Source organism: Xenopus tropicalis, chromosome 5 (genome assembly GCF_000004195.4).
Source record: "Xenopus tropicalis strain Nigerian chromosome 5, UCB_Xtro_10.0, whole genome shotgun sequence".
NCBI lineage: Eukaryota > Metazoa > Chordata > Amphibia > Anura > Pipidae > Xenopus > Xenopus tropicalis.
In genome coordinates this window covers 67,820,883-67,845,802 of record NC_030681.2, presented here as the reverse complement: position 1 = coordinate 67,845,802, position 24,920 = coordinate 67,820,883, and the positions used below count along the sequence as shown (strand labels likewise).

Below are 24,920 nucleotides of genomic sequence, written 5' to 3'. Positions count from 1 at the left end.
CATAAAAAAACAGGTGCTGTGCTACAGGAGAGATCTACAGATAATTCAGGGGTCTGCTTGGTTCTGTTTGTGTGTGAGTCTGGCTTTCTGCCAGTTTACTTCTGCGTGCCAGCAAGGACTCTCCTCTGATATGACCATTTCCCACCGAGGCTGTAATAGTAATGTAAAAACAAAGGACTGACACCACTTTTAATGGCAACTACATTCTGGAATCCGTTAAAGTCAGTCTACCAGAAAACTCTTACTTTTGATTGCAATCATACATAACCTTAATATTAGTATTACATATATATAATACATAAGTTCTATATAGAAACAACACAATGTAAAGTTTGAGAAAGCATTAGTCCAGTCAGAAGAAATTCCTTGTGACACCCTTTAACACCCTTTCTTTAATAAATTCTGTCTATTCGCGTGCTTTTTTTGTGTTCACATTTTCAAATCAGAAAAATGCCAACTTGATTTTTGACGAATACCTCCAAAGTGTGTAGGAAGCAACTGTAATTTCTAAGAAGAAAAGGAGGATCACAATTTTCAGTTGAGTGGGCCTATTATAAACTTGTTGCTGTCTTACTGAAAAGTATGCAATTTTATAATACAGGACCAAAATGTTTTAAAGTCATATTATAAGGGAATGTCCATATCCTACAGAGCAATGATCCTTTACATTATTATGATTTGGTTCTGTGCATCTTTCATTTTTAATTTTTAACATATAGAAATATATTATATTAATTTGCCTAGGATTAAAAAGCCAGCGCAATGTGCGCAGTGCAATGCTAATGGGGTCTAGAGTGCTTCATACTTATTGCGCCCACCATTGCTCTCTACACTTGTGCTGGATTTAAGGGGATGACCTTGTGTCACCCATTCCATGTAGTACTGCTGAACACAGGCAGTACTGCAAAGGTGCAAGTCCATTCTAGGCATGCCCAGTGCTGCACCTTAGGGTTGTCTCCTTAGTACATAGTGAAAAAAGTGTTTTGTTCCAATTTTTTGACCTTTGCATCTTGCCCAAAACTTTCTGAACAATGCCTTGTTTATTCAGACTTTACTTAGCAAAGCAACCTCAATTGCTCCCATTACATCTTTTTACAGTTTTGTTAAATATAGTATCATTTATTTTGTACTGACATTTTCATTTATTTTATGGCACAATAACAGAAACTTTGTGAAATCTAATTATACAGCTGAAGCTGAGGAAAATAAATAAACAGTGCATTTGGTAGGCTGTAACTCAGAGGAAATCAATTACTGAGAGATGGGATGAAACTTTATGTCTGATTGTTATACACAGTATTTATTTTCTGCCTAACAGATTCTGTAACATTCTTTGACTTTGCTTCTGCACATCATCATTATTCATGAAAAGGCATATAATAAGATTATTATATAATTCTAAATTAAATAAGAATTCTACTTTCCTTGCTAGTGCCAAGCCATTGCCTTCTTTATTGACCCATGGTTCAGTTCACTTTGGGCTGGGTACACTTTGAGGCTCTGATTGCTAGAATTGGAACTACGGTTTAGCATGAATGCTTGTATATCAATGTACAGAGTATCAAAGTGTGAATCAAGAGATTATCTATCATGCAGCTTTGTTACTTTTGCTAACATACACTGGGTTTTGAGCAGAAAAAACGCAATTATTGTAAATTTCCTGAAGAGGCTTTTGTAACAAATAAAAACTTTGGCAGTTTTTAACCCACAATGTGATATATGTTTTAAAGAATATTCCTAGGCATGTCCGGGGTCTCTCTTTAAGGGTTTGACCTAATTTGCATAACTATCTAGTACAGTACCAGTAGCTTCCTGCTCTGTAAGTCAAGTCAGGTAGTGAAAATTTGCTAGGAGGTCTTCTTTTTACTTTTTTAGTGATTTTGGGGAGAACAAGTACAAGTAGCCTATGACTAAGTACCCCTTTTGGTACGAAACGCATAAGGCTTGTTTTGGTATTATGTGTATGGATATAATAAACGAAAATCTTTTTACTTTAACATTGAGCTGCTTTGAAACTATTTTTGGAGTACCGGAGTGCCTGCCTGTCTTTCCCGTGTAAATTCCTATATTGCCTCCTAAAGCTGAAGGTCTGGGGCATGAGCACCTGGACCCATCACTACTAAGGGTAAGACTTCAACCTCAATGTTTGCTGCTGTTTTCTGTATTTTTGAGCCTTTGAGAACAAGTCTAAACAACCTGAACCTGTTTATGTTATTTAGTTCTTTTTTATTCCAGCCTACCAACTACATCTGGTAATTTCTCAGTTTACTACATGATAAACAAAAAGTATTTTTTGTAAGCAATCCTCCTGACAGTGATGGAGCGTGAAATTATGAGAAAAGATGTTACAAAATAAGTTAGTATGACATAAAACACCTTTTATCAAACTATAGGGGGTATAAGAGCTATTAGGTGGAAACCATTAACAAGAAGCTCAGATAATGGGTATTGCTATTTCACATAGCTCCTGTTTAAATTAACAGTATTCTGTTGGAGTGGGGTTGTATATGAATATACAGTGAATACTGTACTACTTCTCTAACTGTAAGAAGCCAATAGCAAGTTACGTGATTGTTTTAATGCAAAAGGCCATAAGTCTATTGTATGCACAGAGCTACATAATACCTTTCAATATTATTTTATTTTATGGGATCATTAGTCAACAGAAGTGCTAAATTAGGAGAACAAACTGATAATACAAAGCAAGACTAACAATTATGCACGTAACTGTGTAACCACTGTCATGAAAAAACAAAACTAAAGATTCTCCTTCACTGATGTCATCCTCTTCAGTAGCTGCTATTATAGCCAGTACCGGCGCTCCCAACAGACCAACAGACCAAGTCATCGTCAGCGGCTGCGGCTCCTTCTCTTATGTGGCAGCGACAGGCCCTTTTATAAGGTTGCGCCCGTGCGTATGACGTCGCACGTCAGCGACAGGGTGCAACCTTATAGAAGTGCCTGTTGCCACGGCATAAGAGAGAAGGAGCCGCCGGCCCGCCGCCGATGACTTGGTCTGTTGGGGGTACTTTCTATGGGGGCAATTGGGGGCACTGTGTGTGGGGGCTACTGTCTATGGGGGGTACTGTGTATGAGGCAATTGGGGGCACTGTGTGTGGGGGCTACTGTCTATGGGGCAATTGGGGGCACTGTTTATGGGGGCAATTGGGGCACTGTGTATGGGGGCAATTGGGGCACTGTGTATGGGGGCACTTTCTATTGGGGGCACTGTGTGTGGGGGCTACTGTCTATGGGGGGTACTGTGTATGAGGCAATTGGGGGCACTGTGTTTGGGGGCTACTGTCTATGGGGGGGTACTGTCTATGGGGCAATTGGGGGCACTGTTTATGGGGGCAATTGGGGCACTGTGTATGGGGGCACTTTCTATTGGGGGCACTGTGTGTGGGGGCTACTGTCTATGGGGGGTACTGTGTATGAGGCAATTGGGGGCACTGTGTGTGGGGGCTTCTGTCTATGGGGCAATTGGGGGCACTGTTTATGGGGGCAATTGGGGCACTGTGTATGGGGGCACTTTCTACTGGGGGCACTGTGTGTGGGGGCTACTGTCTATGGGGGGTACTGTGTATGAAGCAATTGGGGGCACTGTGTGTGGGGGCTACTGTCTATGGGGCAATTGGGGGCACTGTTTATGGGGCAATTGGGGCACTGTGTATGGGAGCACTTTCTATTGGGGCACTGTTTATGGGGGCAATTGGGGCACTGTGTATTACTATAAATGTTTTATTTAAAGTGTAATTTTGGTTTGAATTTTTTGCTGTAGAGCTACAATTGTAATTTATAAATGATACAATGTATTTATGTATTTACTTTTATTTGAATAAAGTTCTATTTTGGCCCCTATAGTAGGTGTTTTTTTAAATTATTTTTTTTTTACTTCCGTAATATTTGGGGGAGGGGGCACAAAAGTAAATTTCTGCTTAGGGCACCCATTTGGCCAGCAGCGGCCCTGATTATAGCAATGGCACATGTTATTTTCAAGCAATGCATTATTGGAGTTTCAATAACACAAAGTAGCTGAAAAAAGTATAAATGCAGTCAATTCAAGTTTTAGAATAACAAAAAAAAACCTCTCTGGTTGTAGTTACAGGGTTCCCTAGCTCCATGTTCCCAGCTGTGTGCAATTCATCAGAGCATGCTAAAGGGGTGCACTAAAGCTGCATTGAAGCTGCCTGTTAGTTGCTAGAAGAACATATGGACAAACTTTGCAAATGGCTTCAATGTACATTACATTTTGTGTCTGTTCTAGGGCTTTACACTTGCTCTTGAATTCTTTAAAAAGCCAAGTAAAAATGTATGCTTTCGCTTTTCCATGCCCAGTATAAGCTAATCTCTCAAAAATGCATTCAAAGGCATTTTTGAACTAGCAGAGACAATTCTCAGTATTGTCTATTGCAGGGTATTATCTGATGTTTGTATTCTAGATGTGTGTAGAGATCCATGATTATTTATCAGCACTTAAAGGAGAACTACAACTTACTAAAGTAATATGGCAGAAATGTTGTACTTTATGTTTTGGGCTTCTTTACCAATCCAGGGCAAGCACAGCCCTTTAGCAAGGAAGCTCTGTGTCACCAACCATGGCACTAGAAGCTCCCCGTCTTCTTTTCTGCTGATTTACTGCACATGCTCTGTGCTGCTGTCATTTACTGAGCTTACAGTATGATGTCACAATATAAGGCTGTAATTAATACAGATATTTACTACATGACAGCTGTGAAACTGGTGTAATTAGCATGAGAATTTGATAAACAGTCCTGTAGCATCAGCTTATATGACAGGCAAACCTCATTTTCTGCTTGATGATATCCAACTTGATGAATTGCCTAAATTTAGCTAAGGTGTATCTGAGTGTTGTTGACATTTCTAACAAAATCAAAGATGGGGAGCTCCTGTGACAAGTTTGAAGGCCTAGATCATTACTGTTACTTCACTGCTGAACCTTTAGGCTGGTACAGTACATAAAATATGTAATTTTTAGCCATATTTGTTTTTAGTGTCTAGTTTTACTTTTACGTACAAAACATATTGCATTCTAAATACATTACAGATATCTGTTATCTGCTATGCAATATGGGTCCAACAGCTCTATTAAACCTAAAACTGGGGTATGGTATGCAGGCGAAGAGAAGCTTCTATCTACTACTGTGTGTAGTTCTACTAACAATGGATGCCTTAGTGCAGCTACACAGAGCATATAACATGATAAAGATACATGCATATAGTTTTTATGCTGTCAGAGTCATATAAGAACCTGGGTCAAAGCCAACCTTTAGCCAATTAGACCACTGAAATGTTCAAAGTAAAAAAACATTTCAGGCAAATGCCATCTTTAATAAGAACAGGGACCAAATGAAAAATACATTCAATTGTCCAGACTACATCAGCAAAACTGGATATCATTTTATGCAGTAAATATAAAAAGCCTTGGGGAGGTTTATCTTACATTTAAGTCAATATGGCATGTGTAAAATAGCAGCACTTAGTTTTGCACATCTGTAAAAAATTGATTGCAGAATTAGAATAAAGTGATGATCGCTATGACAGACAATCAAATCCGCATTTGTTTAACAATAGACTACTTCTGTCTTTCATTTCTTCTATGATATTTCCCACAGGCCTTGCACTGCCTTAGATCTCATTTATCATTTTTAACACCTAGAAGGCAGTTCTGTGGATATGTTCATCTAGATACTGGAATGAAACACAGAAACCTTGCAGTTTAAGTTTACAACAGAATAATTGTCACCATGGGAACTCATGGTATTTAGTATATACATGGAAAACACTGGAATTTGCATCTGAAACAAGTTAGAACCTTGGATCCAAAGGAAGTCATTTAGCTTAGCGTAAAGTTTTTTTTCTTAATATCTGAAATATATCAAGAGCAAACAATACCCTTTTAATGTTAATAGTACATCGATGACACTGTGGTGCCTTGGGACTGGCCTAGAGTTAAAGTATATGCAAGTCATTCCTACATTCAAAAGAAGGCAAAAATATAGGTTTCCGTTATCGCATATAAAAATAGAAATATAAATTTACATAAATTTTAATTCTAGAATCCCTATACAGGTGTGGGATCCCTTATCCGGAAACCCGTTATCCAGAAAGCTCTAAATTACGGAAAGCCTGTCTCCCATAGACTCCATTATAATCAAATAATTGAGAATTTTAAAACTGATTTCCATTTTCTCTGTATTAATAAAACAGTACCTTGTAATTGATCCCAACTAAGATATAAATAATCCTCATTGGATGCAAAATAATCCTATTGGGTTCAAATAATGTTTTATTGATTTTTTTAGTAGACTTAAGGTATGGAGATCGAAATTACGGAAAGACCCCTTATCTGGAAAACCCTTGGTACTGAGCATTCTAGATAATGGGTCCTATACCTGTACAAGTAACAAAGTAAAGAAAAGTATCCTAACAGTTTCAGTGCCTCACTCTGAACTGCAGAGGCATCTGATGCTTCTGCAGTTCACGACTTGATCATTTCATCATCTGTGAGGTCCCCCTGAACATTAAACATTTCATGGCAATGCACAAATAATGGAGTGAATCTGATATATTCCAGAGCAAGCAAATTCACAAGGCCCTTTTTTGACAAGCGTTCCAGATTTTTTTGGTAATCTGTTAAAATTGTTTTATATTGTACTTTTCATGCACTTCTTTTAGAAAATTATAACAGTTTTACTTAAAGTATTTTTTGCAGATTTTAGTCAAAGCCTCTGATTAAAAAAACAAAGCTCATTCAAAGGGTAATGTCCACATTCTTTCCCTGCGATTTACCAACACGTTTTTCATACAGACCGTGAAGCATCGCAAGCAAGAATAACAGTCTGCGGCATCTGCAATTATTGTTTCTAATGATAACACTGCAGAGCTAACATTACAGTTCTGTGTTCTGTCTTCATTTTCTCTTTCACAGTATCACCACAGTATCAACCTGTTATAGAGAAACTGGTAAACATTTAGATGAGAACTTGTAATATGTGTTTTATATATATAGATAGATAGATAGATAGATAGATAGATAGATAGATAGATAGATAGAAAAGACCAGCAACACCATGAATTCAGTTTTCACAGTGTATTCCTGATTGAAATAATTGAAATTGTTTCAATCAACCTGAGCTACATAGTTAACAATTATTGTAAAAAAAGTGACAAGCCTTTAAAGGGGAACATACAAGTAAGGGACCCATTATCTGGGAGTCTGCACCCTGCAAAATGTATTTACTTTTATTTTAGGAAGGTGTGCAATCTTCTTGTAATAGGGTGCCAGATGTAAAGCCTGTAAACCTGGTGACACAGTGAACACAAGAACATGCTGCCTGATTCTGTCAGGTTCAGCCAAATTGGCAGACCATCTGTTCATGTGTGTTTAACTATTTAACTATGACATGTTGGTCATAATAATTTCCATGTTCTCTAGTGCACAAGTTTAAATATATAATTAATTTTTATTAAAGCAGTGAAAATAGTTTCACAATGCAAGTTTCTGGGCAGGGGCAGGGATGTAAATAGATGTTTCTGGGCTCCACAGCAAATTCAATGTTGGGGCTCTAAAAAAATTGGTAGGTTGACCTATTCTACCAAGATATATTGGAATTGCTCATTCATAAGGGTCTGCTTCTTCTGTATATACACCCGTGACAGGGGGCAGTGAGTAATTACCAATAAATGAAAGGTATAATAGAATTCCCAACTTATCCCATATATCTTAGCTCATCAATATATATATATATATATGTCAGTAAATATACTTGCCAGAAAAAAAGGATTCCTAGTGTGGAACTGCAAAACTCTAAGCTAAGTAGGAAGACCAGTAGTTCATAAAGAGCTCACCTACAAGTCATATTTTAGCATTAGGGGGATACATATATATATGAGAGACAGAGAGAGTATATTATATGCCAAGTAAAATCAGATATAAGGGCTCCAATACTACACAAGAGCAAACAAATAATTATTTTTTGCCATGTTTTAACCCGCAATGCAAAATTCTTTTAACAATTCAGATCTAGTTGCATGCACTACAATGAGGCACAACATTATGCAGCAGACCCAGGCACGAAGATTTTGCACCAGTTAGTATTTTGATGCATATGATTGGCTGAAATGGCTGTGCACTTGTCAATTGATTGCAATTTATCTAGCACAATGTCAACTTCTTATGGATGCAAAAAACACATAGGAAGCCCTATACTTACTGGCTGGTCAAGGGACATGCCAGGTACAGTGCCAGAAGGTGTTGTGCCTTATGTAGGAGCAACCAGCAAATTGGCTATAGGCATTAATGCATATAAGCACAAGTACAAGTGCTTTGTAAATAACATTTAAATTGAGCATTTCTGTACCCATTTTTGTACCAAGCACTGTGGCTGGATTTATAACTGAGTCCTATCATGTTGTGTAGATTTATAAAAAAAAATTGCTATTTGTCTACTTTCTCTGTATTTAAGGAATATGTCTGCTGTTATACTATAGCCTCGATTATACACATGAGTGTTACATAGCTACACAGAAGTTGACAGTAGTGTAACTACAGCTCCACTGGAAATTGAGGATGAAAATAGATATATGCCCATTAAGTCCACCCTTTTTCAATAGAATAGCAAACTGATGATGCTGATTTGTTTTTAAGATGTATTGTTATTTATTATTTAGTAGGATTACGGAAAGACCCCTTATCTGGAAAACCCCAGGTCCCGAGCATTCTGGATAATGGGTCCCATACCTATACTAAATTTTTATAGTGATAGGTCCTGAAATGAGGAAAAACAGGACTTCATTTCATGCCAGCTTTATTTAAAGGTAGAACTCTCAAAATTGAAAATGTGTAAATATAAGGCAAGCACAGTTTAGATATTTTTATATAATACAGAAGTGATTCTTTTCTGTGAAGGAGAGTAGATCTGTGAGCAGTTCAGCTCAAAACCTGTAAGTTAGGCAGCTTCTGGGTGACATTCTGCTACAGGGGGATACCATCTGTGATGCCATCAGACAGAAACAGGTTGACATGTGTTCCTCCTTTCAACCTTTGATGGGGATTGGAAAGGGGTGGTTTACTTTATACATACATACATAGGGGAACAAACACAAATAAGGAAGGAGACACAGAAGGAAGGAGGTTTCTGCCCCCAATTGGGTGGGCAACTTGAAGACACAGAAGAGTAATACATGTTGCTATTATCATTGGTTGGGTTATTGCTACATCTCAATAAATCAGATTCTGTGCTAGTGCTCCAGGGGTGGAATTTGAGTTTAGTTTTAAAGAGGCTAAGAGAATGTTTCTTAAGGTGACCATACATGGCAGATTTATGCTGCCGATTCAAGTCCTTTAGACTGATTCTGTAGCTTATCTGCCTGACCACTATGTGTCTGAAAATTGCCCAGGTGTTGATTGGGCAGGTTTGAATTTCCCATCAGATCAAGGACCACATCAGCTTATTGATGCAGTCCTCACTCAAATGGCTCCTATATGCGTCACTGTAATTTGAACGTTTAGCCCTTTGAAAGCGTATTGGGGAAATATCTGCTTATTTGGTGAGCTTGCCAAACAAGTGGTTCTTATAGTGTATGGCCACCTTTATAGAAGAATACAAGTATGGAATTCAAGAAGTGGCAGCAAGGGAGAAATGTTTAAAGGAAAAAAGCGTAAAAATAAAACTGGTTATATAGATAGTCTATGCAAAATACAGTTCGAGCAAAATCATAGCAATCATTGGGATGGTAGTGATATTGCACTAAAATTACTACACTTCATTTGCAGCTCTTGGTAAGACTGTTATCTGGAAACTAACATGTAGAATTCATGATTCATGTAGATTTATAATTCATGCACTTAAACTGTGAGGGTCGCTTTGGTTAGCATTAGTAAAAGTAACTTCCAGGCTGAGACATCATTTCCACAAGCCAGACAATTCCTATGACAGTGGCGACAAGCATGTCCCCATTCCCTCTGTTTACTTAAGTTGCTTATGAGTGGCAATTTCAAATACTGATAATTGTTAACATGACTGTCTTTCCTTTTTTCTATCTACCAGACGCAGGAAGTGTTTTATCCTTATCTGTTCTGATATTACAGTATCTTTTCTGAAACACTTACTCGAGTTTGTATAAACAAACAATTGCCCTACTGTGCTGCAGTGCCTGTCTTCTTATACACATTTAAAAGGCCAATAACATAACATGCAGAAAAGAAAAGCAGTTTTACTTGCACTTCAAAAAAATATGCTTTTATTCTTCACTTAGATTATTGTTTCAGAGTTTTTTTTTCATTTTTTTTAGTTTAATAATTTTATTAAAACTTTACAATACTAACAAAATATGCAGACACATTGCCATTTTGTATAGCAAACACACAGCTGCCTGCTGCTGTTAGATCCTTAATTACATACAATGACTTCCAATGACAAAACGATAGAAAGAAACAAAGAATAAAAAAAGCAGAGAAAGTTTTTCTTTTGTTGAAGTATTTTCTTTCTTTTTATATGTACTGTATATGGGCAACCTCCCATAGACTCCATTTTAATCAAATAATTCACATTTTTAAATGGTTTCCTTTTTATCTGTAATAATAAAACAGTAGCTTGTACTTGATCCCAACTAAGATATAATTAATCCTTTTTGGAGCCAAAACCATCCTATTGGGTTTATTTAATGTTGAAATAAATTTATTAGCAGACTTAAAGTCGAAGATCCAAATTATGTAAAAAGACCCCTTATCCAGAAAACCTCAGGTCCTGAGCATTCTGGATAATGGGTCCCATACCTGTATTATTTAGTCATTATCCTTTATTACAGAGCAGGGTACTAGGAGGAAACAATACCGACATATATGGGCAGATTTACTAAACTCTAACATTTCTCATTTTTTTATTCAAATAAACTCATTTCCACAAATGTCTGACATTTACTTAAAAGTCTAGAAAAGTCAGTATGGGGGAAAAAGTCACCGAACAATTGTGAAACGGAGACTTATGAATTGTTGCACCAAAACCTCTACTTTTGTGCAATCCTTGCTCAAAAATCCATTGTCAAAAATCCAAAACCTTTTTTTTCGAAGAAAAAGAAGAATCCACATGGGAAGGGACATCTGCCACTGACTTCTACTTGACCCCGGCAAGTTTTAGCTGGCGAATTGTCAGATTCAGATTTATAGCCGTTTTGTTGCATAGTAAATCTTGAAAAAAATCTCAACATTTATCAGCGACTTTTAGAGCAAAAATCCAAATCGTAAAAAAAATTCTGTGCGTTAGTAAATGACTTCCATAGTGAACAAGCAAACTCCATTGAAATGGAGTGCTCTTGTCATAACTAAAACCAGAACCTACCACCAACTACCCAACCTTGACACTTGGCAACACTTGTTAAGAGCGCATTTGATAATGATATATTGTGAAAATGGTCACCATATAATAAACATAAGTAATGATATTTGTATCAAAAATAAAAAACTTGCATATTGTGGTTTGGCAGAAAAGGTCATAGTATTCTGCTGCTAACTTACTACAAAAATCTATAGGAACTCTGGTTTAGAAAGCTAAGATTTATTCTAGTTGGTGAATATCTTATTTCAAGGCAAAAGTTTAATGAGTTGGAAGTTGTGTGTTTCTCGGTAGAGAAATAAAACACTCATCAATATAGCGGAGAAGAGGTTAAGCAAGCAATAGTCCACTCGCAGGCAGTATAACCATTTAAGGACATCAGTGTTGACACTTTATGATAAATCCTGTTTTATAAATTAGTCACTTATGTCCAAAGTGTGAGGCGCACATTTGTAAATCATCATGTTTAGCATTGAATGTTTCTGCATAAACATACTTATGTTTTACTGAAATCGGTACTGTTTGTTATCCCTTTGTTAGAGCAGTCAATTTGGCCCATGTATTTATTATTTTTAATTTTAGGATTTGAAAATCCAGTTGTATTAAAAGATCTAGTCACATGGATTAGATTTAAGTGTTGATGAAGAGAAGTTTGTTCGTAAGCACGGAAACTTCTTGCACATTTAAAGGACTTGCAGCTAAAATGTGGGAATCTACTACAAATGCACTTTCATCGGTTCATTTACCATTTAATTCTTACATATTAAGTGAACTTTTATATTTTTTATAACCTATGCGTATGAGACCATGGTATTTTAATGCACTAAGTTGCAAAGAAGAAGCCACATTTTCTGGACAATTCCTTCCAGAGGAAAAGCCATTCATATATCTGTATAGGCTGTTCCAACCGCATGCAGTCTAAAAGGCACCATTCAGAATACCAAAGGAGATATTTTGGAACCTCAAATATGACTTAAATGTGTGCTTCAACCTGATATGTAGAATTAAAGCAAACAAGAAGTGAGTATTGTTATCACCATACTCTACACACAATGAGGGAAAAATAAACTAAATGTTTAATATATTTCCCATCAAAAAAGCAAAAGAAATATGCAAAGAACAGGAAACCATGTAATCAAATTGTAGTATTAACTTAAATAATTAAAAAAACTTGAAGCTGAACAAAGAAGTAGGGTAGAAATGTTACCCATTATGTTTTGGGGATCTGTGCCTCCAAAGTTGACCCACTAGCTCCCTAATTTGTTTCTGCTGATTCACAGCACATGCTCTGTGACGTTCAGATTTTAGTCTTCTTTCGATGAATGTTCGGATATCTATTGTACATTTAAATGCAAAAATCACATCTAAAATCAACATTCAAATTGAAATTGTAGGAAAAAGTCCTAACAATAACACATTGGAAGATATTCTAAACATAAAATAATTGGCTGACAACACTCATACAGAAGTAACAGCCCTGAAATGCATTGTAGGTTACCCAAGGATATAGTCGAAACACAGATTTCATCATTATCCAACTGAAATTTTCGGACCTGTGTGATCGACTAAACGACTGATCGCCATTGTACAAAAATTATCAGGAAGATAATTCAGATAATTTAAAAAGTCCTACGAAATGTGGTTTGTGTATGGCCCGATTAAGCTTAGCTTCTCACCAGCTGCCCAAAGCACGCTGAGCATGTGTGTGTCAATGACACTCCTAAATAGATCCAAGGTGGTGAGCTCCTAGGCTTTAGGCTTGTGCATTGAGCTCAGTATATATGATATGCCATTTCTAGGCTTATTCATTTTTAACCGGAAGTCTAAAATGTATTTTGTGGAACTGCACAGAAAAGGAAAAACAAAATGCCAGTGTATTATTTCCTTTTTACACTATTACTTATACATTTCAGTTTATTCTTTTATAATTCCTGGTGGTTCTTTTCCATATAATTATATGGACAAATAAGCAAGAAGGCAACAAGTAACATTTTTGTTATAAAGTAAATATAGAAACAGTGGCATAAAATGAGCTTAATACATGAATGAAATGTTAGTACTGCCAGCCACTAATGTGTGTTAAGGGATTACGTGATTTGCGCTTTGTAAATAAAAAAGGTCTGTGTGGAACTGATATACTAATTGTGGAATGTATTTCAGCAATATACCCACTGTGGTTGAGCTCATAAAGATAAACTGAATGCCTCAGATGGTCATGGAGATAGAATGGAATTTTTACGACCGTCCAAAATTAAAGTAGTTCTGGTATATTGCATAATGATACTTAAATATTGGACCCTGAGACAATTTAAAACCTTTTTCTTGGGTCCTCATGAAATGGAGTAACAACTATTTCCCACTGAGTTGGTTTAATGTTTACACGGGGCTAATAAAACAGGGCAAAGCTCTGTTGTTAGCTAGAAATAAAAGAGTGAGACTAAAAACTTCCTTGGTATTTAAATGGAAAATATAGGCCATTTAATAGAATATGTTGTAGTTACTGTTCCATTTATATTCCATTACATAGCTATTAAAGCATGAGGACAGAGCTAAGACTATTCATATATTTCTTCTCTGCCCATTTGTTTATTTATATATATGGCAGTGGCCATATTTCTGCAGACAAAATTAACTTAATGTTATTAGCTATCAGGATTAAAGGAACAACACCTGTAGTGATCACAAGTACACATCATGCCTCTTAACATGTAATGTCCAAACTCCAGTTTGTAACAGCTATGTGACATTGAACTTATAGAATGCTTTTATTCAGTGACCGCTCAGTCAGATAAGTAAAATGCAGTGGAATATTACATTTGGCACAGGTCTGTCTTGTAGCACTGTATAGCTCCATTTTGAAGTTTTTCAGGTACTTAGTAACTATTACTAAACATAACAGATAATGTGCAAACAGAGCAGTTCACTTGGCTGTTCTGAGTACACTCAAAGCATGCCTCCATATTACCACTCTGCCTGGAATTCAGAGAGCAATATCAGTTACTCCACACTGCTTATGTGCCCCAGAGGCATTGAAATCTGCCATTTCCAATGGGGTTTTAAGTGATGCAAACTGTGCTGACTGAACACCTTATGAAATGCCACGCCTAAAAAGAACAACAATATTTTGTTGACAGCTGACTTAGTGATAGAACAAATGACCTTTTAAATCATGGCATTAAGAGATCACAAAATGCTTATGGAAATGTGGTTAAAGCAAAAGTGTCCATTGCATGTTACATCAGTCTTACTTATACATAGCTTCCCTTTCTGCTTAATGGGTTTTCTGCTTTGCTTCTGCTTTGGGTTTCAGTATCATTTATATGCAGACGACACTCAAAGCTACCTCTCTTCTCCAGACCTGCCCTCACTCCTAGCATCTGCCACCAACTGTCTAACAGCAATTTCAGCATTTATGTCCTCTCATTGCCCAAAATGAACATGGACAAAACTGACCTGGTCATCTTCCCACCTTACAACACAATTTCTCTGCCTGACATCACTGTCTGCGTGGAAAATAACAATATAACCCCAACTCCACAAGTCTCATTTGACTCTGCTCTCTCATTTATTCCCCACATTCAAACACACTCTAAATCCTGTCGGTTTCACCTCAAAAATATTGCTCGTATTTGACCCTTCCTCACTCATGAGACTGCCAAAATTCTCATCCATGCCCTTTTCATATCTCGTTTAGACTACTGTAACTCACTGCTCTGTGGGCTATCCCTGTCTAAACTGACCCCACTCCAATCCATTATGAACAGTGCCTCCAGACTCATACACCTCTCCTCCTGCTCCACAAGTGTTGCCTCTCTCTGCCAGTCCCTGCACTGGCTGCCTGTCATGTACAGGATTCAGTTCAAGATTCTTGTACTCTTAATAACCAACCTAAATATATTAAAGAAGCCATTTAATCCAAACACACCCCCATATGTAGATTACTGAACATATTTACAAATAATTTTTTCAACTATTTATATGTGCTCTGCCCACCAGCAAATTTGTTCCATGTTAGATTTATTTGTGAGTTAACTTGCCTAACTGATATCACATTAGCTGCAGTGTCAGCTCCACACTCAAACATCTTTGGTTACAATATAGATATATACAAAAGACACATGTATTTTACATCTGTCTGTGCCTTGGGTGGATCAGTTGCACTGTAGTTAGCACTACTGCAATGCTGCCTTGGTGAACTGTGTGTGATTCCAACCAGAGTACTGTCTGAATATGTAATCTCCCATGAGGCATGCACCAAATAATCAACTAAAGCTCAGTGCAGATTCACTTTAGAATTTCATTACTCTCTGATTTTTTACTAGCTGTTTCTGCAAATGGCAAGATTGTTATGTAATGCCTTTTGCTATTAGTTCTTTATCATTGGAGCAAATGTAACGTATGAACAGCTAAGAAAATGTTAGTGTACGGTATGTAAAATGTTAGGATATTTAAAAGGGTATACAAAATGTAATAGTTGGAGGGCCAGAGGTCTTTGATGCACATGCTAAAATGATTTAACACTTATAACCCCATTATATAATACCATTATATACATGCAACACATTTACCAAGGACATTTCCATGCCATGTTGACCTCTCCACATTTGCCTACCTATGATGTCCTGTCGTTCATAAAACCAACCGCAGTTATCCCACTGGAGGAAGATCCCAAATGTCAATGATAATTTGACTGCTGCCCTTCTTCAACTTGCTCTAAAACCAAGTATGGTTATCACACAGGAGGTACAGAACACTCTGTAAAAACCTGTCAGAGATTATATTGACCATTGCTCTGTATTACTTTAAGACTACACAAGCATAACACTTTATAAAAACATGACTGTCAAAGATTAAGTTGACCTTTGTCCTGTCTTATTTAATGTAAAACCAACCACGGTTATCCCACAGGAGAAACAGATGAGTACAACACTTCATAAAAGCCTAACTGCAAAGGATTATGTTGACCATTTTCTTGACTAACTTACTCTAAAACCAACCATGGCCACAGGAGAAACAGATGAGCATAACACTTCATAAAAGCCTAACTGTCAAGGATTACGTCGGCCCACTTAAAGTCAGCAACATTTTCGTAAAAGTTGCTCTTGCCTTGGGCAAGACTTATCACCAAAAACTGGAATGCTTCTTAGAAAAAGAGATTGCTCTTAAATATTTATTAACAAAGAATTTTGTAGTAATTCCCATGGAATGTGTCCTGAAGCTAAATTATAAAACAATGGACACATGCTATAAATACATCAGTTTTATTGAAAATTATAGCTATAAAGTTGTAATTTCCTATTTGAGAATGTAATGTTAGTGCTACTATTTTTTTTGCCCAGATTAGAAAATTACTTTTTTTTCATTTTTTATTAGTAATAATAATTAATAACGTTTTTTCTTCAGTGGAAGATTCTCAAAACACATATAATGGGAGCGAAATATTTAATTTACTAATATATTGTCTATAGTTAACTAATAGGATCTGTATAATGAATGTGCCTTTGTACAAACACAGTCAGTCCATTAATAAATCCAAAACATACACAATGGGGCATATTTATAAAAGTGAGCAAAAAATGGTAAAATCATACAGTGTAAGCTTCAAAAAGAGTGTGCAGAATCCAAAGTCAAGGGGTGCTACCCTACCGTACCTTATGCTACTTTGAGGTCGCCTAACAAAAAGGCATCATTTTTAATGTTTTTCTGAATATAATGAAAAAATACATATTTATAAATAACATTTAACTTTTTACAGTTTATGGTTTCAGTATTGTGTTGCATATCATTAATACCCAAGGTAGGACAATAGTCAAACTTTATACATATCTACTATTAATTCTATAAACTGCTTTAGGCATAAAATATTTTGTATATCTTTATAAAAGTGCCTGAGTACTTTTTTCACATTTCTATGGTAGTCTTCAAATAACTCCACTGTTTACTCCAGAAGCTGCCACTAGAGGGTAGTCAAACCCACAGAATAGAATGTGTTTGCATTTCCTTTTATTTAATGTGGTTTTCTCATGCCTAAGGAAAGTGACATGTAATGCTGTAGCACATTTTACAATATTAACCTTTGCCTGCAATGACATCCACATACACAGATATATTTTGTAGAACTGTTTAATTACTTTGTAATGTTGGGCATTATTCTCAAGCCAAAATACTGAAGGGTTAAGTCCTGTTGACCTCTCATAAGTCTGGAGTTTGAAAGCTGTGTTTTACAAACTGTGAACTGTGGGCTATACAAAGTACATTTGAAGATATATTACTTGATGATAATATTTTTTAAGCACACACTATGTCCTTCATGAAGCAAGAGGTTTTCTAATTAGAGGGAGTAGTGTAAGAGAATAATGGATATATGTTTGATTATACCTAACAAAAGCCAAATTATTACTATATTGGCCAGTTGTATGCTTCACTTATTTTCAACACACTTTGGTTGCTCATTTAGCTTTATAGTTTTCACACTCCTATAAATCTTGGGATTCTAGTGCAGTTGCCTCTATTGCATTGTGCGCCCTAAATAACATAATTATATTACTTTAATTGACTTATTAAACTGTACCATCTGCAATATGAGAAGCATCTCTATTAATAGATGGTTTCTTAGTTAATGTTGCCTATAGCACCTTATAAGGATCAAGCAATATGGCAGCTTACACTCTTACTTCTAAATTGCAGTAGCTTTTGAGCTCAAGACTGTTGAGTGGTCAACATTTTATGCGCACAATAAACTGTTAAGCCCATATACATTATTTATAGAATGGAAGATAAATCATAGTAATAGATGGGATGCATTTTCTCAGCTTTGCTTATTAGCTTGTAATACTAACTTCTGCATATTGCTCTATCTCTATAGATTGCTCTATCTCGGTGGAACCTGTCTGATGACAGAATACATACTGAAACATTCTTTAAATTTAAATCCCCCAGGGTTCTTTCCCATACTTTAACAGATAAGGCATTATTGAATTCCCACAACTGTTTAGAATTTATACTAACAATCATTGTATCAAACATAATTCTTTAAAGAATGTTTTCTGCACAAAGACACTTATCACCCCAGGTAGCTCGTTACTCTGTGCCCCTTAAACCAAAACTTCTAATTTTAAAACATTTTCCTTTGTAACATGACGCCACACAGCATAACTTTCTTTCCCACTAATCTTGATTGATCATAAAGTTGTTTATTGTATCTGTGGTGGAAGAGTGGAACTTTCCTCACCCACTCTCACATGTTTATATCCCATAGACAAAAGATTATTCTTAACCCTTTTTTCTATTGGGGGGCCTGTAGCAGATTTGGCTTTGAATGGGTTACAATGAAATGAACTTGCTGGTTCTGTGGAATACCACAGATAGGGGAGTCCGTAGTGGTCAAGATAAGCAGGTACCGGCACCCCCCCCCCCCCCCACATGCCTAAATTTAACATTTAATAGCAACTTAGAACTTTAATTGCTAAATAAATTGATTTCACTTGGCATACTGGCAGAAAATCTGCTTTATTTCAAAGTTAAAAATCCTAATATCCTTGTGGTTTGTAAATGTTACAAAATATAAATTATTTGCAATAAATGACACAAAATATGTCATTGGTCTATGTTCAGTAATAGACTAGGTCAACATAAGTTAGGGTTTTTACAGACAGGCATTTCGTCCAGCACTTCCCTGCGGTTCTATCGCAGGGTAACACAGGGCGAAATGCAGCCCTTCCCAAACTTGCTTTGCTCATACAGACGGCGCTGAACGCAGCATGTTGCCTTCCACCTACATTCAGTGCTTACATGTACCTGTTTGAGTACAACAGCATTAAGGAAGAATGGGCTGCGTCTGTTCCTGCATTCAACCCTTGCGGTGGAATGCAGGAGAATGCCACAGCAGGGAAATGCAGGAACAGACGCTTGTGAGTAGGAGCCCTTAGTCTGAATCCTAATTCCCAATAATCTGTTTGCTCATCTCAAATGATCCGCTTGTATTAAGGCTATGAGTGTTTTTATTTCTCCATACGAAGAGTATTTATCTGGCCTGCCATAATTAGTTGCACTGTTGCATAAAGGTGACATGGCAAGCTGTGAGACCAATATGTTAATAGAGAGTTGGTCATTCTAGTGCAAAATTATTATTCCCTAAATATGAATGTTATTTCTTAATTTCTGTGGAAGTTTTACAATGTGAATACATTGAGTGTTTTTTTTTTTCCACCCAACCCTACATCTTGGCCTGCATAGGTTATAGCCTAGTTTTTCATTCTCTGGTACAGGCACTCCTATTGATATATCAGGAACCACAATTCCCAGGCCAGTTTTTTAAACAGTGTAGAATATTCTAAGCTATATCATGCTTATTGTGTTAGAAGACAACTGCATTTTGTTACATCATGATATCATAGCCAGACATCTTGGATTAACGCTGATTTGCGGCACAAAGTATGCAGTTGGGGCAGACTTATCTCCTTAACACATTCACTAGTATCATTTACAACACACTAACACACTGCAGCCAGAACAGATATCTAATACGTAGAATTCTGCTGATGGGATAGATCAAGCTAAAGCAACACGTTGGTTTTGCCTGCTGGAGAGCACGCCTTTGCTCATGCAGACACTCTCCACCCTCCATGTACCATCTGTAAGTAGTTTTAGTGGAACATGCTGAGGTCTCTTGCTGAGCTGCTGCTGCTGGTAGTTTGGAAACTAAGTCAGAATAACACATGGTCCTCGACACAAATGCACACATGGTAAACCATGCAGATAATTTGCAGTTACATATCACTACAAAGGGGAATATGTACAAAGGCTAATGTGCAGACATTTTGAGGAGGGAGTGACAAGAAATGGACCATATGTATGGATGATATAAATACCAAAATCCTCTTGGTTGTCCAATCCTTGACCTTGTTGTTAACTACAATTCCCAGTATTGTCTAATTGCCGAAGACTTCACAGAGGCGTAAATCTGAGTTGGGTAAATTGATTTATCCAGGAATTTTTTTTCTGAGAGCCAGACTAGCAGATAACAGGTTGGTGACATCTGACAGCGATGCCCCAGAACTGATTTAATTACCTGTAGATTAGCCATTGTTTTTATTTCCAGTTATGCACTTTGGGGCATTCTAGATAATAGATGCCATTACAGTACCATTAATTAAATCCAGCACTCAAGCTGTTCCCTTTTCTGTGTTCTGTATTAATTATATAACGTTTGTGTGCAACAGATATAGAACAGCGACTACAAGCTCTTTAGCAGGGATGCCAAACATGTTGCCCTTTGGCTCAACTGCATCAAACCAGCATCCCCCCATACAATGAAGAAATGAAAAGCTTTTGTTACTGAACTACAACTACTAGCATCAGCTGACATAGAACATGCCAAGTTTTGGGGAGCTTATTAATTACAAATGTCTAAAATGTGTCCCTCCAGTTGTTTTTGAACTTTAACACCTATCACCAACTAAAGTTATCTCAGAGCCGTGCAGCTGGGTACATTTTGTTTCCATCTGGACAACATGACATTTACCTTGACAATAGCCAGGGCACCAGCTGGTAGATTTGTGGAATTTACCAGTATTGCTCTGGACTGGATCTGATTACCTGTAATATTCCCAGCATCTACTAACATCCACAATCAACAGCTGGGATATCCACACTGTGATCATCCAGCTGCCTTTGAACTACAATTCCCAGAATTCCTAAACAGAAGTTGCTCAAAAGTTGGTACAATAATTAAACAGCAGGGTGGACATTTCTGCATTTAAACCAGGTATCATTCTGTATCTGTGATGTAAGACTTTATAATTGGGATTTTAAAAGACCCCAGAGCAGGAAACTAATCTCCTGGACAAGTAATAATCTCCAGATCTCCTCCAGCAGGCAAGGGGTGTGTCACAATGTACTCAAGAACTAAATCAGATATCTAGAAACTGAATATGTGGTGGGATAAGTGCAAACATCTTGTATGTATGGGATCCTGCTTACAGTCAGGGGAACTTCAGAAGCATTCATGCAATGATTTAGTTTGTAATAGGATTTGCAAGCGAGGAGAGAGACATTCCAATTACTAACTAATTACCAGTGATCACCAAGATGTGCAGTGCAAATAAACTTAACCAATAGAGTTCCAGGGCTCAGCATTGTATTTTAGTATATCTATTTAAGTTTGACTTTAAGGTTACTTAATGGAATTTAGTGCTGTATACAATCAATTAACCAAAGCAGAAAAATTACAATAAGGGTTTTATTGGGAATTGGGATTTTGGACATTAGCATGCTTAATCTGAGCCTTAGGCATGTCTAGAAAGCACCAAAGTGATGAATGAGTCTTAATTAAATAGGTTTTCCCCTGCTGTTTTTGGGGTGGTAATTAATGTATTTGTAGGATTAATGGGTGGGCTTCAGAGCCATCACAGGCTTGTTCTACAAACTAACTATCTAGGTGTCTAAATAACACCCAGCTTTTCCCTGGCTCTGTCTGCTACTGGTGTGGTCTGTACTTAATCTGAGTTTAAATTGCATAGATCCATCGGTCATAAGGTGAAACTGTATATGTTTCCCGTATTAACTAGTCCAGTCAAAACAAGACAAAGAAAAACCCCATCTGTATCTGATGAGAGAAGTGCAGGGTTTCTAATCAAACAGACTTCTTGCAGGCAACCCAAACCTCTGGTACCACTACCTGCTTGCCTGTGTTCACAAACATCTCACTAAATACCCCCAAATGGTGGGAATGCCTAGATATATGTAACAACCATTTATTAATACCACAATAACAATTTATTTTCTCTCTTATTTTGTGATTTAAATAACTTGCTGCTATGCTTGGTACTGTGTCCTAAACATTGTTACTGTCTAGTAACAATTTTGGGGAGGATATATTTTTAATTACGACTGTAGGAAGACTTCTAAACAAATCATAAAATAAATATAAATACACACGCTGTTACAAGGTATCTAGATAACAGACCATAGACTGACATATAAAGGATCAACATACGTCACATTCAGAAACACATGGTTAAGTGAATATAAGTTTAATTCTCTGTATTAATCATGCTTTAAGTCTGGTAGAGGGATTTATGGATTCAGAGGAAAATGGTCTAATACTTATATTACAGTACCTACAGTTCTGTAATATGTATTATTATGCCCTAAGCTATAGATAAGAGCATGGATGGTTACCCATAAAGTTACATAAAGATTAATAAATAACTATATTAAAATGCTACCCTTGCTAATGTATATTGAATGCTAATCAGATCATAATTCTAAGGTATGTTTGGGTTGCTAAGCTGCTACAGACTAGATAGCACCTTGCAGGTGACTGCACCAACTGGTGGTGACACTTACTTCTCCGATGTCGCCTCCCTCTGGGGATCTGCTGGCTGTCAATGTATTCCAAGAAGTTCAATATGATAAAACACAGAGAAAGCAGTCGCAATTGCATAGTAACCTTGTAATGCTTCCCCCCTATGTCCTTTAGCCTGGAGTATAGCGTTCTCCAAAGTCTTTTTTTATATAGTGATTCCAAATGTTACACAATCCACAAGGATTTCCAGAGGAACCTGGTAAGAACAACTGTGGATCCAAATAACAGGACGGGTATTACTGCATTTTCAGGTATACTGGGGACCTTGTAAGATATGTGGCACAGTAAGCAAGCAGGGTCCCATTAGAGTCGGGGATGGATGCAGGTAGCATGTTGCATTGATGGAGATGTTAGTGCTGGAAGGATCCTGGAAAAGTAAGCACTGACCAGGAAAGCCACGGGCAGTCCAGTTCCAGCACACATGTGGCACTGGAGATCCCGAGATCATCAGTCACAAGCAAGCCAACCCTCACCTTCTTTCTTTAGGTTACAAAGTGGGGGAGACATCCATCTGAGATCTTGATTCTTCTATCTGCGTATGTGTATGTAGACCCACTAAGTACATAAAGTAGCACAGAGTGGCACAGAGTATGGGCAGCCTGGGTACAGAATCTCAGCTGAAAGGGGTTACTTGGGCAGGAGAAGACCTCACTTCCAGTATTCTATCCACACACAACTACACAGACCATGAAGGAATCCAAGAAAAGGCAGAGTTCCTAAAGCGCTGAGGGGTGGTCTGCTGAGAGCTATCAGACTCAGAACCCAAGAGACATTCCAGGAGTGGAGCTGTACGCTCTAAATGACTGTAAATCAGCGGACTCCCCCCTTAATACTGACTGCCTCTCACTCTCTCTGCTGCACTCTTAAGACTGCCTGCTCCTGTCATCAGATCCTGGCAATGCCGATGTCACTGATCTAACCTCCCCCTTCTCCCTCTCTCACTCTTTCTCACCCCCTCCTCTTTTTTAAAGAAAGCCGAAGATTAAGTGTGTAAAATAAACTACAATGGGACGTGGGCAGTGCTTTGAGGGGGGAGAGCGAGAAAAGTGCTAAATGTTAACCTCCTGTAGTGTATTTGCAGCTCTGGGATAAATTAGCCCATAAGGAGTTATGAGAGTGGGAGACAAACAGCTCACTGTTTGTTTCTTCTGAAAAGTAGTTAAAAAATGATATTTCTATACTGGGACTAGGTATAACATAACTGTGGGGAGCTGCTGACATCTTGAATGCTGAGAGGGTGCACAACTTTGTTATTTAACAAAATCACTTTTTTTTAGGGTGGCATGTCATCTTTTTAGACTTTTATACAATAAGTACAACTTTTGTAAGACTGATTCATGATTAATTTAGTTTAGCATAAAAATCAATGCACTGTATAACATGGATCTGTCTTTTGGCTTAGTCTCCATTTAACATTACCCTGACCTTATGTCTCATATCTCCCTTTTAGAATGTAAGCCCTTGCGAGCAGGGCCCTCCCCCTAGTGTCTCCGATCCTCATCCAATGTAACCGCAAACCATTTTTGGGAATTGTTTATATGTACATGATAACATGTATTTCACTGGATATGTACTAAAAAGCACCTTTGTCCTGTGTACTATTCCTACTTCCCCTTCTTTTCTGTGGTTACACTGACAGAGCACAGGTATAGGGTGTATGTACTTTATGTTTTGCTCTCTATTGGGCTACTTGCAGGCATGTGACTCTTTAAATAAAAGTAATACTAATACTTAAAGACTAATACTAAAGATATAGGTATGGGGCCTTATTCGCAAACCCCTTATCCAGGAAGCTTCAAATTACAGGAAGGCCATCTCCCATTGAGTACATTTATGTATATAATTAGAAATGTTTAAAATTGTTTCCTTTTTTCTTTGTAATAATAAAACAGTACCTTGTACTTGATCCTACCTAAGCTGCATGAATCCATATCGGTGGCAAATCAATCCTTTGAAATATACATTTGTATGATTTTCGGATCGTGTGGGCTCCAACTTATAGTCCCAGTAATTTTTGTACCTTGGTGATTGGTTGTTTAGTTGATCGGACAGGTTAGAAAATTTTGGTTGGATAGCAATAAAATCTGGGCATGTAGCATGTATCTGACGATATACTTGGTTGGCCTACAATGCATTTCCAGGAAGTCACTTCCTTACGATTGTTGTCTGCCAACTATTTCATGTTCAGAACATGA

At 37.3% G+C, this 24,920-nt stretch overlaps 1 protein-coding gene across 1 annotated transcript in view; it reads right to left on the bottom strand.

Moving 5' to 3' along the window:
- The window catches only part of rspo3 (R-spondin 3), a 51,495-nt gene extending 28,677 nt beyond the window's left edge, over positions 1-22,818 (bottom strand). Inside the window, exon 1 of the mRNA NM_001129773.1 lies at positions 22,707-22,818. Coding sequence (NP_001123245.1) covers positions 22,707-22,803 — 97 coding nt within the window. The 5' untranslated portion in view covers positions 22,804-22,818. The remainder of the gene's footprint in view (positions 1-22,706) is intronic.
- Between the last annotated feature and the right edge of the window lie 2,102 nt (positions 22,819-24,920).